A 19,202-nucleotide genomic window follows, 5' to 3' on the forward strand; every position below is an offset into this window, starting at 1 on the left:
AACATGGCAGTTTGAAAAATCAGAAAATCAAACTTCAGTCCCATTAAGAATCGGAAAAATAGGAAAATTTCAACTTTTTGCCCCCAGAAAGATAGAAATTTGGTCAAATTAGTTCCAAAAAGTGAATTAAAATTCACACAATTTCCCTTGTTTCTTCTCCTCTTTATTCTGCTAAGGGTCCGAGGGGCAGGGCCGAAAGTCAGCTCGCAACCATAGTCCCCCGGAAGGCAGCTAGGACACGCAGACAAAAAAGCGTGATAGATAGCGCAATTTTATGTTGTTTTTTATAAAATAACTTCGTCATAACTTCAATAATTTTTCAAATTCAACAATGACTTAGATTTACAGCAAAATAATTATCGACATACATGTTTAAAGGTCTGTTTTTACAAAGAAAGAATTCTAGTTTTTACTGCCTTTTGAATGTATTTTTAATGTTGCTGTTGTTCTAACAAACTTGTTATGTGATTCTTGTGTTTTATTTTATATTTGTTCTTTTCTTTAACAGATTCTGTTTAAAAAATTTCTTTTGTTTTGAAAAAGAATTCGAATGTCTCAAATCAAATAAGGTCGTTAATTACATTCGGAAACATAAAACAAAAGAAAAGAAAGAAAAAAGAAAGAAAAAGTCTAATCTATCAATCAAAACAATGTCTTTATAAAACGGCGCGAATATCGTTAAACAAATTTGTGGAGCAAGAACAAAATAAAAGTCATCTTTTAAAAGAACAAAACATTGCTTGCGAAAACGAAAGTGACACACAAACAAACAAAATGACATACAGACTACAGCTATTAATATATAGATAAATTCCGCAAGTATCACATATAAATTCATGGCTCCGTCTTCGGGGGGAACAGGGTCCATGGCCACCTCAATTTTTTGCCAAAATAGGCTATTTTGAAAACTTTTAGTTATTTCTCCATAAGTTCTTTTCAAATTGACTCGAAATGGGTTCTAATATAGCATTTCCGACCTCTTGAAATTCAAACTTTTTCTCCGTTATACAACCATGGTGGACAGCTTCATAATTTACTCCAATATTTGGCTATTTGGCCCCCTCACTTCAGCCCTCAAGCCAGCGGCCCAGCAATTTAAAGCAGTGATTTTGCAATCATAATCATGATTCATAAGGGAACAAAAGTATCCATGATTATTGTTTATATAAATAAGGTCTTGCAGTTGTACCAGAACTTGCGTGCTCAGCTTTTATGTCCCACAAAGAGCTGGGTCTTTAAGATCATAGACAGTTTACTATGTGTTGACAGTCAGGACGAATGAAATATTGCTATTTACTTTCATAGGTTGAATTTGAAGGAATGCCCAACTTGTGAGTTATAAAAAATATGAGCGTTTCGTTTTTTCACCTCATTTAATTTAGTTTTAAAACAACAGACTATGTGCGACTAATTTCTAGTTAGAGGAAAGGAAATAAATCAAAAATTTTATTTTTATTTTTTTGGTCCACTCATTTCACTCGTCTCCGACCGCGATGAGTCATTTGAATTTCCCATTTGGTCTATATTAGAAGTCTGCCAAGTACCCTTTCAGCCCTATGAATATCATTCTATCCAATAGGGGTCTTTAGAAGTTATTGTATGAAGACAAGGACAGATGCATGATTGAGAAATTCATTTTTATACCGTCCTGTTTATTTTCCCAAATCATAAGAAAGTTTATTTCCAAATCCTTATCAAAACCCTTATTCCTTTTAAGGTAAATTTACAATCAATGGAGACAGACATCATGAAAACAGACGTTTTTAAAAACGCTTTGATCTACCTTACTTTTCTTAGTCGCTTGTTATTCCATTTATTTCCCCCAATTTTTTTCAAGTTTGTTTTCGCGGAATTCAAGGCTTTTTTTCAATCGGGAACACGTAACGAAGTCCTACGTAAATTTGCTGTTTTGCAGAGTAGACGTCAGCACATCGTATTATACGTTGTAAGCGCCTCCCGTATAGATTGACGCGCGCGGGGAAATGATGCAGAAACTAAAGCCGTTTATAGTTTTATAGGTACTGTGTCAGGAATGATGAATAGTATAGACAAGCATCCGAGTATTCAGAAGAAAAGATTACCCTTCGAATCTCCTGCAGTTTTCGAGTGAATCGATTTTTAGTTAATCGATAGAACTTATAGATAATTGCACCGTTAAAAACTTCGTTTCCCGTTAAACAAAGTGTTTATCGGACGTCCATAATGCGAGTTCACGTTCTGCGTTTCTTCAGTGAAACTCAATGAAGTTTTCTGTAAATTAAAATTTTGTTTTCTTCCGAGAGTATCATTTAACGTTCCTTCCCTGGGGGAGGGGTACTTAGGCAAAATGGGTGCTGGGTATGTGCGAGCCTTAAGGGTCCCTTTTTCAAAGCCTTGAAAGTCCCATTGAGGGTTCCCTTTTTCAAAGCCTTGAAAGTCCCATTGAGGGTTAAAAAATCATTAAAAAGTAATTGAAGGGGTAAAAAAACCATTAAAAAGCAATTTAGTCTCTGCAAGGGTTCCAAAATTACAAAAATCCAAATTTAAATTCTTGAATTTTCGACTGAAAGGTTTGGAAAAAGTCTCTTCGAGGGTGGCAAAAACGTCAAATATGGATAAAGTTTTGTCAGTGTCTCGTGTCTCCAAGAAGATCATAAAGCGGTTTCTTCTATAGTCGGACAAGCCTTCTATTTCCGATATTTAAGTCCAACGTATTAAAAATGGATGTTTACCTGTCTTGAATTTACGTAATCTAGTGTGTTTTTAAAGGATGATCCCTTCCGAAATCTGAAAAATAAATAAAATGTCAATCAAAATAAACAAACAAACATTTTTTATATATAGCGCTAACAAAAAATAAATCGCATATTTTCGTCATTTTATGCACTTAAGTTTGGAGCCATTTCATTCAAGGACCTTAAAAAACTCCGAATTTGGCATGACTCTTTATTTATATAAGGGCAATTGCTAATTTTAAGCAAGTGAAAGACGTGAAAGGGCCAACCTAAATGTATGCATTTTCTGCTAGACTGAATCTGAAAACTGCCCAACAGCGGCTAATATTTTTGGGGCCGAAAGACAAGGGCCTAAAAACTCCCCTCCTCATTCTGGTGCTTTTGAAAAAGGAAAAGGCCTCTTTTAGTTTTAGAGGGTGGTTTTCAATAGAGTGGTAAAATTTCAAATGACTACACTATGCGCGTAGAAGACTATATAGCAGCCTTAAACCAGCATGAATTTTAAAATAACGGGGCGACTTTCTGCAAAATGGGAGGAGGAGAAAATCTCCGCCCATTTGAACCCTAAACATTTTGAATTTTACAATTAAACAAATTTTTCAACGCGATAACATTGAAACAGGGTTGTTAAAATTAATATTTTTGTAAAATTATACTACATCTAAATAATATTAAGGACACGCCCAACGTGTATATTAAGGCCTTAAAATTTAAAACAAAAACAACACTTGGTACTACTAATCAAGACATATGAAAACCGTCACTTTTTGTATAAGAACATCCAAAATTTTTAAAGTCTTCGGATGTTCTTAATTTTTTGAGTTTAATGCCTAGAAATGTTCATATTTTCGTAATTGAAGTGTTTTTTTCTTTAAGGAAATTGAGGTTTTCAACCGCAAAGCTTTAAAAGATCTCTAAACTTGCTCTTAATATTTAAGTCATTGGTCACTATAAACTTTTCCTTCCCATTATATAGTTTGTTCTTATAAAAACATATACTGGGGACTAAGGAGAAAAATATTTGACTTAATATATGAAGACTTTCCAAAACTGACGGCCCATTCTATAGTTGTAGAGTCACAAAAAAGTTTTTCTTTAATTATAATTCCTATTGTTTGTTTTTAGTTAAAACATTATTAAAAGAACCCCATATGTCAATTGTTTCTTTTTAGAACTGAAGGAATTATTGTCATTTCAAAACATACTTAAAATGTCTTGACATAATTCTGCGTCACGCTAAATAAAAGACTTTCCAACAAAACCTTGTTTGCTATATAAAGGGCTCTAGAACAAGTTAAGGTATTCATACGAACACAGAACGCAATCGAAACTAGACAAAGATAAAGTACTTACAATAAAGCAGCTTTAGATACCACCATAGATATACCATTAAATTCTATAAATCAGTTATTTTTAAGTGCAGATAAAGATGAGTAGCATGGCTCTGGTGGTAACTTTAACATTTTTGGCTTCATTGAACCAAATTGCAGGTATGTGTTTTTCTTTCTCCCTTGATAACTCGAAGTCTGACCCCCGGGGGGAGGTACCACAGATTGATTCACAAAGTGAAGCAAAAATTTGACTTTTTAAATTTCTTACCGATGGATAAGGATTTAGCATTTTGATTATTTTCGGAGTGCGAGATCAAAAATAGTAGGCGGCAAACGCTATTTTGCATCTCTCAAACCAGTGAGATTGCTTGTTGTCACATGATTTTTTTGGTAGGAAATCCTACCAAAACTTGCTTCACTTTTCGATAACGGTCGCGGATCTAGCCCTTCTGGCTTGACAGATCATTGGGAGGTACTCAAAATGGGTGCCGGTAATGTGCGGTCCCTTTTTCACACTCTTAAAAGCCCCTCAAAAAGGTACAAAAACCATTAAAATGCAATTGAGTATCTGTGAGGGCTCCAAAATTACGAAAATGAAAATGAACACCCATAAGGGGTCATAGGTTTTTGAAATTTGGACTAAGATTTTAAAATTTTGGCTGAAATTTTGGGGAAATAGTCTCTCAATGGATCGCAAGAATGTCGAAATTCAGTCTATCAAAGGTCGATTTTCGAACTTTTGGACATACCCGTAATCTTGCAAACCTAGTACGCCCGGGAGTCTGACTAAAATTTGGATAACGTTGGGATAATGAAATTGAACAAACAAGCCAGTAGCGTTGTTTATATCTTGTTCTTGTACTATACTTAGCGTGACACCTTCCAGCAGCCAGACAAAGTGTTAAATCCCGAAAGCGTCTTGAACATTAATTCACAATTTCCCTTGGGGAGCAAAGTATAAGAGATCTTACACTGACACACCTCAGATGTCGATCTTTGGTTACCGGGGTAGCCCCCCTCCTCCACTTAGGAAAGTGAAGAATACGAGTGTGTGCTTCCCATAAGAGTCCTCGGCAACTTGGCAACATACTGTAAGGATCGAAAAAATCAGAAAATTAAATATCTGTCCCACTTTGGGAAAACTTCAAATGAGCTCCAAGGAGGGTCACTCCTTTTTTTAGTTCCACTGAGGGTCCGAGGGTTGAAAGTCGGTCGGCAACCATAGTACCACCATCCCATCAGATTTGTTACGGTATAGGATTCATACCCTTCTCACAGACCCGGTAGGAAAAACTCGATAGGGATTATTATTACTATGTTTTTATGACTGGGTAATTTTCCAGTGAGAGGGGTCCCACCGGGTCTGTGAGAATGGGGTGTAGGGATTACGTAAACCGTTTTGGAAAGGGTGTAAATTACAATACTTCTTTCTATGGGGAACATCTGTCTCGGCGGGAATGATTTACGGTAAAATGAAAAATTAAGTACTAAGTGGGAATTGGAGATCCCTTATTTTAAATAAATGGGGATTTAAGGCTCAACAATCCAGTAGTGCGGAGTTTCAAAAAGGAGACTATTTTTGCGGTTTTTTCTAATCAGGTATCGTATCGCAAATCTAAAGCGAGTCATTAAGATTTCAGCAAGTCGTGACAAAACTTTTGATAAGTCAAAGTCAAAAGTTATACCAATGAAACCATAAAACAGATTAAGGCTGATTACTTGTCAAAGTGTTATGTAATATTTGTATGTCAAAAATATAACATATACAAAGAGGATCAGGTTTTTTTTTGCTTTATAACGATATTCATATGTCAGTGTCAAAATTATTCAGAAATAACTCAAATAAGATATAACGATACCCATACACGTTTTTTTATCAGAACATCCAAAATTTTTAAAGCCTTCGGATGTTCTTAATTTTTTGAGTTTCAAGCCTAAAAATGTTTTTGCCCATTTTCATAAGAAATTGTGTTTTTAGGGTCTGCAGAGCCTTAAATGTTCTTAACTTGTTCTTAACATTTTTGCCATCGAAACTCTATGTTCTTATATAGTTTGTTCTTATATCGAAAAACGTGTACTTGCTGTTATAGAAATTACTAGGCATTCCAAAAAAAAAAACGGTATTACCGGAATTAGGTCATTCAGTACACTCCAGTCTCACAGACACTATAGTAACCACCTGGAAAAACTAGCTAAAAATTATCAACAAATAAAAAACACCTTCTTCGACTTAGAAACCAATCCTACTGTGGATAGCTTTAATGAATAGAATGTAGATTTTTAAGAATCAGTTAAGTCAAATAATTTCCATATTTATTGGTATGCTATTACGTGTCACTGAGACAAGGGTGTTTCTTTTACATGTTTTTATATTAAAAAATCGAAACTCTTTGAAACCTTCAGATGTTCTTAGCTTTTTTTTGGTTTAAGCCTCAAAATGTTCTTAACATGTTCTTATATTCACTATTTTTTGAGCATTTTTGTCCATTTTCCTAAGAAATTGGGTATTTTAGCGTTTCCAAAGCCTTAAAACGTTCTTAACTTGTTCTTAACATTTTGGCCATCGAAGCCTTATGTTCTTAAATAGTTTGTTTAAAAAAAAGTTTACCGGTGGATAATGTTCACCCTTGCAAGAAAACAGCTTAGGTTTAGAATTAAGTCACATACTACTAAACGTTTTTTTTATGACAATATACTACGTAAGAACACCTCTGTCTCACAGCCCCGGTGGAACATTTCCCCGCAGTGGGGATAAAATCGAAATCCCAATGGGGATAGAAATTCTATTGTTCCCGAACTTAAGATATCCAGTGGGGATGGTTTTGGACCGCTAATTTTTGCATTGAATTTCGAATGGGAATGAAATCAAAGTCAATTTCTCAGTGAGGCTGAAATTGTAGGGTATTTTTCCCATCGGAGACAAAACTTTGGCTATATTTTTCGGTATGGCTGGGGTCCCAGCGGGTCTGTCACACAGGGGTGTTACGAGTATAAGGCTTCGATGACCAAGCTAAGGACATTTTAAAGCCTTACAAGTTAAAGTAAGAAATTAGGTTACGAGGATTATTCTTTTCACGAAGTTTTTGCGGGCAAACTTATACTTATCATCCAAGAGTTCAAGTTTTTGTTTTCTATTTCTTTTAGATGCAAGAGCGTTTGGACATAATTGTAAGTATTTGTATAACTTCATAATTTGTTTTCAAGTATATTATGCCCTATGAACAAAAGTAATTTATAAAAGACACCCCTGTCTCAGTGCCCCGGTAGAACTTTTTCCCTAACTTTTTCCCTCAGTGGGGATGAAAATTTCAATCAAAATGCCAATGGGGATAGAAAATCTATTGTTTCCAGCTCGAAAATTCCAGTGGGGATGGTTTTGGAGTGCAATTTTTTACATTCAGTTTTCAATGGGGATAAAATCATAGAGCAATTTCGCAGTGGGGTTGAAATTGTAGGATATTTTTCCCACCGGGGACGATTTTTTGGCCTATTTTTCCACCGGGGTGGGGGGTCCACCGGGTCTGTGACACAGGGGTGTTAAAAGTAATTTCTCAAATTCGGACCTTTTTGAAGCCCTTAGAAAGATTGTTTCCCAAATTTCGATCAACATTTTTTAGGATATTGTAACCCTTATAAAAGGAACAAAATTCAACGATGATACGAAGGTTGAAAGAATAACAACTTGCAGAATGTTTTATTCAGAATCTATTTCTTTTTCATTTCAGTTATGTTCTCAAACGATGGGAGAGTAGGTATGTTATGGTTGCATCAATTTTTGTCTTTATGTCTGAACTAGAAGAATTGTGCACACTTGAAGTATTGTAGCTTAATTATTAAGTATTGCAAGGAAAAAACTTGACTTCAGAGCTTAGTCTTCTTTTCCAAGACACCAATATTGTGTCGATTCGAAATTTTAGGTGTACATTTTTCGAACTAAAACACCTTAAAATGCTACCTTTTCTTCTACAAAATTTCACTATCAGAGGTTTCCTGATTTCTTGGGATTAATTTGGTTGATAATTAGAATTTCCAGATGGAATGCAGGTTTAATTGGAAAAACTCACCAATGCCTTTCCTTACATTGTTTAAAATAGAAAAGCCAAATGAATGTAAATAAAATAACTCTTTCTCATTTTTCCCCACAGAAGTCGTCACGCCGCAGGACTCATTTGAAGAAAATGCACCAAGCTCAAACGACATTATGCACGCCTTGGCAGCTTTGCAGAAAAAAGAAAACACTCTAAATCACCATAGGAACCAACATAACAACAACGATGTCGAAAAAACTAGAATTGGAATGCCTGCATGGAAATCAAAGAAAGACGGGGGCTCTACCACGAAAAAAGAATCATGCATCAATAAAGTCCCCTATGATCAATGCAGCCTCGAATTCATCAAACGCGGTACATGCAGCCCTGAAAGTGGATTTGATTTCTTCGAAAACTGCCAACAATATTGTGAATTCTGTGTCCCTGACCTCTTCGGTGATGACGTCATCAAAACAAAGAATAATGATGCTGAAAACAAAAGAGTTACAATTAAAGATAGTAGCCGAGCTGTGTCAAAGACTGGCGGAAGTGAACCATACCCTTGGGACAACTGGAAGAAGGAAGACTTGGAAAGAATTGCCAAGGACGGTGAGCAATGCGTGAACAAGGCACCCTATAACACGTGCAGCCTCCAATTTATCAAACGTGGGTCTTGCCAGTCTGATGAAGATTTTGATTTCGTGAGAAATTGTCAACAATATTGTGAATTCTGTGTCCCTGATTTGTCTGGTTAAAAACTGCAGAACTAAAAATTAACCGATTAACTGGTTTTTGTAAGGCTTATAGAGTATTAAAAAGTTATCAGTAAAATTTTTAACACAGCCGTATTTTAAACATTCTTGTTGTTATTATTCTAATCGTTATAACAATTTTGGCCATAGGAAGTTTTGCTTAAAGTGGTTTATTATTACCACCAATAATTACCACCATTTTGTACTAAGCAGCAAAGTCTTTGGTATGATCAGAGACCGGGGATTGCACCCACGATCTTGCTCAGCGTTACCATATAGAGGTTTCTCATGTTTTGTTAACTTACGTTACTTCCGCCATTATGGAAGCAAACGTTCGATTTGCGTAAGGTATCAACTATACAGATTCGAACGTTTGCTTCCATAATGGTTGAAGTTGCGTAACTTAACAAAACATCTAAAACTTCTATTCGGTAACTTTGCACTACGGTCGAATCCGAATCTAAATAAGTCCTTTTTGAAAATTCTGACTATAAGGACCAACTATAATTTTATTCTTTCGGGTGCCTTTCTATTCGATCCTGAAAGTCAGTTTCACAATTATCGTATAACCACAATTTCTGTATTATTTATCTTTCCAAATTATTTTATTTAAAAAGTAGAAATGTAAAGAATTATTATAAGCTAGAGGTATAAATATTATTCAGAAAATGTATAAGCTTGAAATATATTCTCATTAACCGTATGCAAAGTTTTTTTTGACCATCAACATTCCATAGGATTCGTGCATCCGATACATGATGTTTTCTATATTCAATTTACAGGGGATAAATTCAGAAATATTTGCAGATTTCCCTTTTAATAAAACACGTTGAAAAATTGATTTTTCGTTATCAATCGTTGTAAAACTTATATTTCGCGAAAAAATATTCAACCATAAAAACTTTTATATATTGGAAGTTTATCGTAGCTCGGAAGTTTACGTTTGGCTGAAATAGAAAAAAATTTGATTACTACAGTCACGTAGAAAAAATCATGTTATAGAAATACGAATCTTATACAAAACGCATATCAAACGTCTTTCTCAAGGCTCAACACTTATCATAACAAACCTCCGATTTAAGACTTTCTAAAAGGCAGACACCAGCTTTACTCATATTTTTTTTGTATTAGCTCAACTTGACGTAAAAACATTCAAATTTGCCCTTCTTGCCTAATCTGGAGCTGAAATTTCTAAGTGTTAATTGTAGAGTTCAATGTCAAAAATATATTGGACTAGTAATTTTGCACATGGTCAAAATTTCATGTTGAAAAGTAAAGTTTGTAACGAAAACAGGACCGTTCTGTAAAGTACCAAACTTCACCAATAAACAATAAATCCCAAATCAATCAATCACCCAAATTATTCTTTGAGCTAATTTGACATTCAGGTCTGTAAAATAACAACCAACCAGGCATGTGACCAACATCGAATCATCTTCAGTTGAAAAAAGATGAGTTTTTTTGGCTCTTCAAGATGATCTGATATATGTTTCCTTAACTCGGAAGAGATTTATAGTCCCTCAGAGCAGTTTTACACCTCCTTATCACAGCCCCGGTAGAAATCTTTCAGCTAGTATTGTATTATTAAAAAAGCAGAAAAATTCGATTGGGATTGATATTCCCTTATTTTTTATTGCTGGAATTCCATTGTTTTCGAAGTAGAAATTCAGACGGGAGGAAAAGAATAGCACAACATTTTGCAGTGAGGATTTGCTTATCTAATTATTTCAAGCGAGGGCAAAAATTAGAGTATAATTTCCAACTGGGGACGATATTTTGGCCAATTTTTCCAGGTGGGAAGGGGTCCCAGTGGGTCTCCTTGTAAAAGGGTGTACTTTTAGGTATTAGTCCAGTAGAATTAGTCTAAATTTCACCAAAACCTGGACAAAATTCCCATCAAGCAGATGTCCCCTAGGGTGTACTGAGTTAACAAAAAAAGACCCGTCGATCCGGACACCGGCAACCCTATTTTCGGACAGTTCATTATTGGACATGTCCGAAAAAAATGTCTGAAAAAAAACTCGTTCAAATATACATGTATTATATATTCTCTTTGTTTCCGTCTAGCTTTTCTTGGCAGTTACCAATGTCCCAACATTTCTTCGCCCGTTCTGACAGGAACATTAATAGATCTTCTGCCCAATGATACGCTAGCATTACAGCAACATCAGTGTCATCAGCAACAATAGTCGTAATTTCATTTTTTGCTAACTCCAAAGCTGTTGAAACGATCTTCGTATCATCATCACCTTTTAAAACGTGGACGTTTTGACCATCAAGAACACGATGCTCTGCGATAAGGGCTATCAGTTGTTGTTTGTTTCTCCAATTCGAAAGGAAACGCTTTCGGTTGTACTTCGATTCGTTTGCATGATATATGTCGACATCTGGACAAGATTCATGTGTTTTTGTTCGCCGCTCGTGCTCGTTAGCTTTGATGGAAGAGGGATTGTTGTAGCCATCAAATACAATGTAGCAGTTGCCGTAGTTGATTCTGACATAGCGAACATGATTTTCCGCAACTTCACTAAATTTGGTACCCTTCTTCCAACTGACTCTGTGTAAAATAGCACCACCATCTATGACATGCGTACCGTTGGATGCTGGATGAAAAAAACTTTGTTAGGGTAACATGATCTTTCGAAGGGAGGCTTTATCCGGTTTTCGCATGAGCCCAGTTGAAAAGACTCTCCGGGAATTGCGTTAGTTCGCATTCGAAGTATCGTTCAACGTCTTCTTCTCTTTGAGCGACAGCTGCCAGTCTTGCGAAGAGACTTGTAAAACCCACGGAAATTGGTTCGTTGTCAACATCGACCATGTTTTGGATGACAGCCAAAGACTTCGCTTCATTTTTTCGCTTGACTTTCGCCTCTGTAAATTTTTTGTCATCAAGTCTTTCCTGGATCATCTTGCCTACTTATTCTGATTCATCGCATTTAACATTGTCTTGACCAGTGATTGGAACGACACCTGATGACAGAGAATGCAGGTGTTGATCTTCAAAGTTGAAGGGATTTCTCTTCTTCAGCCAGCAGAACAACTTTAGCAAATCTTTGTAGTCCATCCTATTTCCTGAAGCTGTTCGCTGTTCTCAACTTTGACGCCAGTCAACGTTGTCATTGATTCATGGACAACTGCTGAGTAACTCAAACTGGAAATCCAAAGCTGACGGACGTTCTCTTCCATTCCTCTTCCTCTTGTTAGTCCACCACTACTTTTGATCGATCGCATTTAAGTCTGCTCGATGACCAAATCAGACCACAAGCCAGCACAGTATCGATTTGATCTTCTAACAGCGTGGTGACCAGCAGAGAATTTATTGAAAAGATAAGGGTACTTTGTTGACAAATCTCCCATCTGCCGAATATACATTCTTGCACTCCTGGCAAAGTGAATGTGTTCAGCGTCTTTGATAGTGTCTTGAGATGTAAACTGCAATCGGATGTTCGTTCAGCTATTATGTAGGTTTTTACTATGTCAACATACTCGATATACTGGATCCATAGTTTGCTGGTTCTCGAATTTTTCCTCAAATGATCGATCAATTTTTTCATTTCTTGGTCGAAGGATTTTGCGTTTTTTCCATCGGAGAACTCAAGCAGATCTTTAGTTGTTAGGGTCCCCTCTAGAAGTTTTGAATAGCAAGATTTGAAATCATCCAAGGGTGGAAGATTCCCTTCGTCTTCCATGATCTCGATAAGGTGTTCAACAAGGGCACTTTAAGTAATCGTAGCGATCTGGTATATGCTTTTCCTGAAGTCATGTGTTTCACTGTGTCCTCAGAATAAACCTCCTCAAACAATTCCTCAATTCCAGAACCCATCATCAATTTTCCAATACTACCTAGGAAGCTCATCAAGCTCAACCCACCAAGTCGGCAGACAATATCCAAATTCTTGTCTTGTACGATCCCGATAGCTTTCTGCTATTGTGGTCGGTCCAATGTGATACAGGGTACCTTTATATTCTGTTTCTTTGCTTCCTCCTTTTCGAAAAGTAGTGTTGAATACAAGCACGTTTCATCTGATGAATTGAGGTTGATTATAGGAAGGAAATTTGTTAATGCCTTTGAGAACGGAACGCTATTTTCCGGTATTGCTGCTGTTTGCATAAATCCTTGCCAATTTGGTCGTGGAGTCTCTTGAGTTGATAAATGCCATGCCATTTTCCAAATAAGATCGATGGTTTTCTCCTGGTATTGATGCATGACGTCGTCTTTGAAATCTTCTGAGAGATCTTTGATCTTGGTGAACTTTGATTTTGACAAGCCACGTTCGTGAGAACTGAAATAAGAAACGATTGGAACAGACCCTTTAAGCTTTATGTTTTCATTCTTCTTCAAACGTTTGATGGCTTTGTTCGTTTTTGTTTCGTGAGATGACATGGAAACCCCTTTCCAGTCAAAATTCTTAAATTGTGATCAACATTGTCTGCAGCCCATTGTTTGAAGTCCACCACCGAGTCACCACCACTTTCCACCGAGTCTCCACCACCACTGTCTATCGAGTCACCACCACTTTCCACCGAGTCTCCACCACCACTGTCTACCAAGTCACCACCATCTACCACTGAGTCACCACGACCACTACCTTCCAAAAAATTCGTCTCAGAATGTACCAAAAATACAAAGATACTTGCAAAAATAGCGGTCAATTGATTGTTAATATGTTTTTGTGAGATGGTTTTCATGACTTTTTTTAAACAAAATATTTGTTCTTCTTGAAGTTATATACATACTATATTGACAATCGAAGCTCACTGACAGTAAGGTGTCATTAAAATTGACACATTTCATTCAAGTACAAATTTCTTTTCTATGTCAAATTATATCGTTCTAAACCGTAATTCAATAATATCTAATTTGTTACTGTATTACGTTTATTTTAGGTTATTAATTTTTTTAAATATAATGATTACATGGGCATACCTATAAAATTAACATATACGATGAAAAAAAATACAATGAATAACTGATTTCCTAAGCAACACATCTCAAAAATCAATTTTCTTTGATTTTCTTCAAAAATTCGTTCTTATCAAGTAATATTTCAATATTTATGAATATTAAGAAGCGAGATTGGAAAAAGGCCGATCTCCTACTTATTTCAAGATTGATAAATTTAGCATAAAAATAAGCTTTTCTCTAAAAACTATTTTTCAGGCCTGGTGTACTCTCAGATGCCTAATGAAAGGGGAAAGGTTGGAAAAAGCTTCTAATTTTAATAAACGTAGGGGATCCTAATTGCCGGGAAGGGTTGGATATTGTACCTTTAAATACCTCAAACGTATAAAGGTAATTATAGATCAAAATAGGCACACAAACACAAAAAGCGGGAGCCTTTTATTAGGTTCTTATAAGAGTATTATAGCCAATAAAATGTTACAGGCTAAATGTATGTCTATTTTAACAATATCCACAAGCTTTGTAACAATTTTCTTTGAAATAACTTTCAAATTCATCTCCATGACATGTGTAACCCCAATCATTCAAAAAGTCATGGCATTGACCATCTCCATAACCGTTTTCACATGCTTGTTTTAAAGTCGGGTCCAGTTCCTCAACCGTTGGTGTGACAGCTAAAAATTAGAAATGTTGCTTTTAAAAAATGTTAACAGACGAAAGCCCAACATAAAACTTTATGGATTGGCCCATATTTAGCCATTAGAAATTCATAGAATTATAGAGTTATTTTAAATAAAAAGGAATAAAAGAAATATAACTTTAATATCAGAAATTTTTGCAGCCATTAAAATTTGCGAGTCAGTCCATATTTTATTTTTAGTCCATATTTTTCGTATTTCGCGGAATTCAATTTCGCATATCACGAGAATAGATTAAATGTTTTCCTAGTTTTTCATTTAGTTTTTTTTTCTCGTTTTATCAAAGTATTTTTGATCTTTTTTTTGTGGAAATTCAACTTCGGTCGATTTTTTTCATGACTATTTAATTTCGCAAAAATCACGAAAATTTCTGAAATCAAATAACTTTCAAGATAAACTTTAACTCACATCCGGCTTTTCTTGGTTGAACGTTAGCAGTATAATCCCTCAATTTCTTGCCAGTCATATAAAAATTGCCTTTCGGTGAATATTTGGCCACTATAAACGTCTCAGTGTTACCGTATTCACTGTATTTTCGTGATTTCATTGTAGCGATACCTGAAAAGAAAGAGAGTAGCTTTTTTTATAAGAACAAACTATAAAAAAGAGCATAATGTCGGAAATATTAATAGCATGCTCAGGCTTCATGCACTATGGAATCTAAACACGAAAGATTCTTACAAAAGATTAAGAACAATTTGAGAACATTTTTAACATTTTTAACTCAACACAAAAGCTTTAAAAATTTTGAATGTTTTCTTGGAACTTGGATATATTGCTAAGTGGTCAATAGTGTGAGCTAACTCGTCTCTTCTAATATTCGCAATGGCTCTCCGTCTCCAAGGTTACACGCTTTTTTTTTAATAAAAATGGTGTTTTTTCATTTCATCATGGATATTCTTAACTTTTTGGCGAAAATCATCCACAAATATTCTTACGGTATTCTTAGGTTACGATCGAAATTGGAAATCTGCAGGTTAAAATGCATTTAAAATGGCATTCTTAGGTTCAGTTGCTAAATTCCATGATGGTGATATTCTTACCATATTCTTAATTTTTTGGCCATTTTCATCATAGACATTCTTATAAAGTTCTTATAAAAAAAAGCATGTACGAGGAGTTTGAGTACAGAGATTTTTTTATTATAAAAATCATTGAAATAGTGGTCCTTACCTACACCGAATTTCAAAGTTTTCTTCCATACTAATTGAGTAAAATGACCGACTGGCATTCCATTCTTAGTATCACCAAGTGCGTAGCTGTAGTCGTTAATCTCATTATACCTGACATGTGAAAAATGATTAAGTAAATAATTTGGGTGGTAGAATGTGGACAATGTGGTTTCAGTAGTAGTAGGTGCTGCAATGGAACACACACCGATTTGATTCATCCTTTACTGAGTCAGAGTCGTCAACCTAGACCGGTCTCGGACTAAATTGGTCAAATATATTGGATTCTTACCAAGCTAGACTAGCATCAGCGCATGTTCCTTTCTTCCTGTTATCCTGCCAATATAAGTTCTCTCCCATGCCATGCGTTGGGTGTTCATGAATCAACTGATTGGTCGATGATTTTCGATTTATTTCCACTAGCTTTTCGGCGTATCTTTGTGCCGCAGCGGCTAACGAGTCATCCCATTCCAAGCTAGGTGTGTTCTTGTGCAGCCGTCGGAGCTTGTTATGTGCACCAGTACATATTTCTGGAGATGCAATATTAATAGAATTTCAAAATGGTTACCAGGGTGGCTTTTACCGAGAACTTAACCAAAAACCGGGATTTTTCATTCCGTTCACTTGCGTATATAAAACGCAGGCGACGTCTAGTAACCAAACCATTTGGACAGGTTTAGCTATGGCACCAAAATTTTCACAGAGCTCTTAGCTTACCTCACTACAATCATGGTTGTAATATTTGAGAAAAATGGGAAATCCACCGGGAAGTTTTGAAACCACAATCCAAAAAAAAAAAGAAGCAAAAGTGCTCTAAAGTAGGTAGAGTTTTAACTCTGAGTTTTTAACTTGAGACTTAAGACTTAAATGGTCCAATAAGGCTCATAATATAGCCTGGAGGTTTATAAACCCGAGCCAAATTGAAATATCCGATTAAATTTGAGAGATGGCCCAAAATCCACTTTCACGCCCGAACTCCAAATTTCGAAAAACGAGGAAATAAGCTTAATTATCAATAGATTTCGACCATGATTGTAGACTCAACGTCAACAAAAATTAGGGAAATACGGCGATAGACTACCTTCACTCATAAATATCTTCAGACAGAAGATTTCTAAACATTTTTGCAAGATAAGAATTCGTCCCCGGACCCCACTATCATCGTTGAATCTGGAAATAGCCAGGAACTCAATAAATACTGAAATCGGGAGATGGGGGACCATGTGAATGTCGTGTGAAAGTTAAGCAAAGAAAAATAAGTAAATATTTCACTTACCAACTTCTCCGGGAGTGAGTGATGTTTCTATTGCTTCTAAGAGAAGAAAAAATTGGAAAAATGAGTTATCTCCAATATTTAGTGTACTGGGGAAAATAAATCAATCAAAAATTCCACACGGTAAGAATATAACCCTAAACGTCATACCAGGAAAAAATGACACTTGAGTTTTCACTGGATAGAATACTCAAACTTATAGCTGTTTTGCTATCTTAAAGTTCATGAACTATATAATTTCGAAAATGATAGAATCCTCGTGTACCAAAAAGATATGGAATTTCATCTTAACAGGATCCAATCCCTCTCTATAATCCAACAAAATGGATCTTTTTTACTAACCTGTGAGTACGAATAGCAAAATTGCAAATATTTGTATACGTAAAATGTTCATCATGGAGAATACAAATGTGCGCCAAAAGTTATTTAACCAAATAAATATAAGTAAGTTTCTGCCCTTTTTGTAAAGCGGTATACAGCTTTGGTAAGATGTATATTCAGTTTTTCGTAAAATTTACTCTCCGGGTGGACACTTTGGTTTGTACTTTTATTATTAAAATTCTCATGTTCATTAGCATGTGATATTTAATTAAATTGGATATACCACCCGGTTTTTAATTAAAGATTTTGTTTTTAAATAAGAGTGATATCGTTTGTTTACTCATCAATCTTAATTTATAAGCTTTTACACATTGGCACGGATGCGGAGCAAGATTGGTCAGAAAGGGGAAAAGAAAAACATTTTTTGACTTATTCAGTGCCGTAGGAAGCATTTTCATATTGGGGGGGGGGGGGGGGCTGAAGTTTAGTGACACCGTGAGGGCCAACCATGGTTTGGCCCGAGGGGGGAAATTTTGAAAATTTGAGCTCTAGATTGCTTAAAAAAACACTAAAAACATGCACATAAAAGACAATTATGACAAATTAAAAAAGAAAAACTTTGCATTTTGCAAAATAACCATTTTTGAAAAAATTTTGAAAAAAAATTATTGGGGGGGGGGGGGCATAGCCCCCCCCCTTGCCCCCCCAGTTGCTACGGCACTGTTATTTCAGCACAATATAACAATAGACAGACACTGTCCTGATATTAAATATGTATCTGTTCTGAAACAGGAACGCTTATGCAAAAATAAAACTATAAATTTCGGGGACGCTTTAAAGCTATTTAATTGGTAAAACCCCTATGTACCGTTCCCCACCAAGTTCAAAAATAAGATAATAAGTCCGCCCTCGTAATTAAAAGTATTAAATTCAACATAATCCACTGCACGCTTTTTATGAGAACAAATTAAGAACATAAAGCTACGATGGCCAAAATATTGAGAACAAGTTAAGAACATCTTAGGGCTTTGTTGACCCTAAAACACCTGTTTTCTCAGGAAAATTGATAAAAATACACAAAAAATGCTGGACTTAAGAACATTTTAGGAACATTTTTAGGTTTAAGACTAAAAATCTTAAGAACATCCGAAGGCTTCAAAAATTTTGGATGTTCTGCTTAAAAAAACGTGTAAATCTTATCTTAACTACAAACCTGAGAATACGACGATTAGACTTGCAAAAAGTGATAAATATAAGATCTCCATTTTGGAATAATAGTACTCTCCGTCAAAGTCAAATTTTACTACCAGAAAAAATTAAAACGTCCCTACTTTTATAGCGAATCTGTTAATATTTTGAGACTTTTAAAGGAAAAATATTTTGCTTTTACTTTTAGTTCATTTGCAAATTCTAATTCACAGCAGGGTTGTGTTTATCCACATATGTTTGGGGCTGCATTTCCGTGGTTCATGACACAATCTGGTCCTTAAAATACGCGATAAATATTTAAGTTAATAAATGTTTTAAACTATATAAGAAAAATAGATAAAGTAAATTTTAGCCATATGGGTAACAAACTATTTCCTTAAATCTTTTAGGATTGATTTCAGCAAGTTCAATATTTTGCACAGCCATATATTTTCTAAACTTGGGGCGGTGCTATTTAGTTTTGCTTAGCAAAAAGGAAATGGAAAAATATGAAGCCAGATGTATGAAAATATTTATGATTGTAAATTTTTCTTCAATTTTTTAATATTATATAAAATCTTAGAATATATGGATGATTCTCGTAACAATCCCCTGTGAAGGCTCGAACGGCCTCGCTAAATTTGACTATTTTTAGCCCCCTAAAAAGAAGAGATCTATGTATCGATATTTAACTTAATTTAACGCGAACTCAAGTTTAAGGGCTCTGACCATAGTGAATTTTTATATTTGGCACATATAATTGGCATATAAAATATAGATTTCTGCCTGATGTAACCAACACAACTATGGCATGTTATACATTTT

General features: G+C 35.3%; 2 protein-coding genes across 2 annotated transcripts; one reads left to right on the plus strand and one right to left on the minus strand.

Annotated features, from left to right (window-relative positions):
* The first annotated feature begins 3,923 nt into the window (after positions 1-3,923).
* On the plus strand, positions 3,924-8,928 carry LOC136820072 (uncharacterized). The gene is made up of 4 exons (XM_067076311.1): positions 3,924-4,204; positions 7,190-7,213; positions 7,771-7,797; positions 8,191-8,928. Exons 1-4 carry the CDS (start codon positions 4,144-4,146, stop codon positions 8,826-8,828), a joined length of 750 nt encoding a protein of 249 aa, XP_066932412.1. The 5' UTR covers positions 3,924-4,143; the 3' UTR covers positions 8,829-8,928.
* Positions 8,929-13,959: 5,031 nt separating this feature from the next.
* LOC136819943 (Golgi-associated plant pathogenesis-related protein 1-like) lies at positions 13,960-18,548 on the minus strand. The gene is made up of 6 exons (XM_067076182.1): positions 18,403-18,548; positions 16,872-16,907; positions 15,888-16,125; positions 15,600-15,709; positions 14,835-14,984; positions 13,960-14,402 (listed from the first exon to the last, which is right to left on the minus strand). The coding sequence occupies exons 1-6, from the start codon at positions 18,452-18,454 to the stop codon at positions 14,230-14,232; spliced, it is 759 nt and encodes a 252-aa protein (XP_066932283.1). The 5' UTR covers positions 18,455-18,548; the 3' UTR covers positions 13,960-14,229.
* Between the last annotated feature and the right edge of the window lie 654 nt (positions 18,549-19,202).

Source organism: Clytia hemisphaerica, unplaced genomic scaffold, assembly GCF_902728285.1.
Source record: "Clytia hemisphaerica strain Z4C2 unplaced genomic scaffold, Clytia hemisphaerica genome assembly, whole genome shotgun sequence".
Lineage (NCBI taxonomy): Eukaryota > Metazoa > Cnidaria > Hydrozoa > Leptothecata > Clytiidae > Clytia > Clytia hemisphaerica.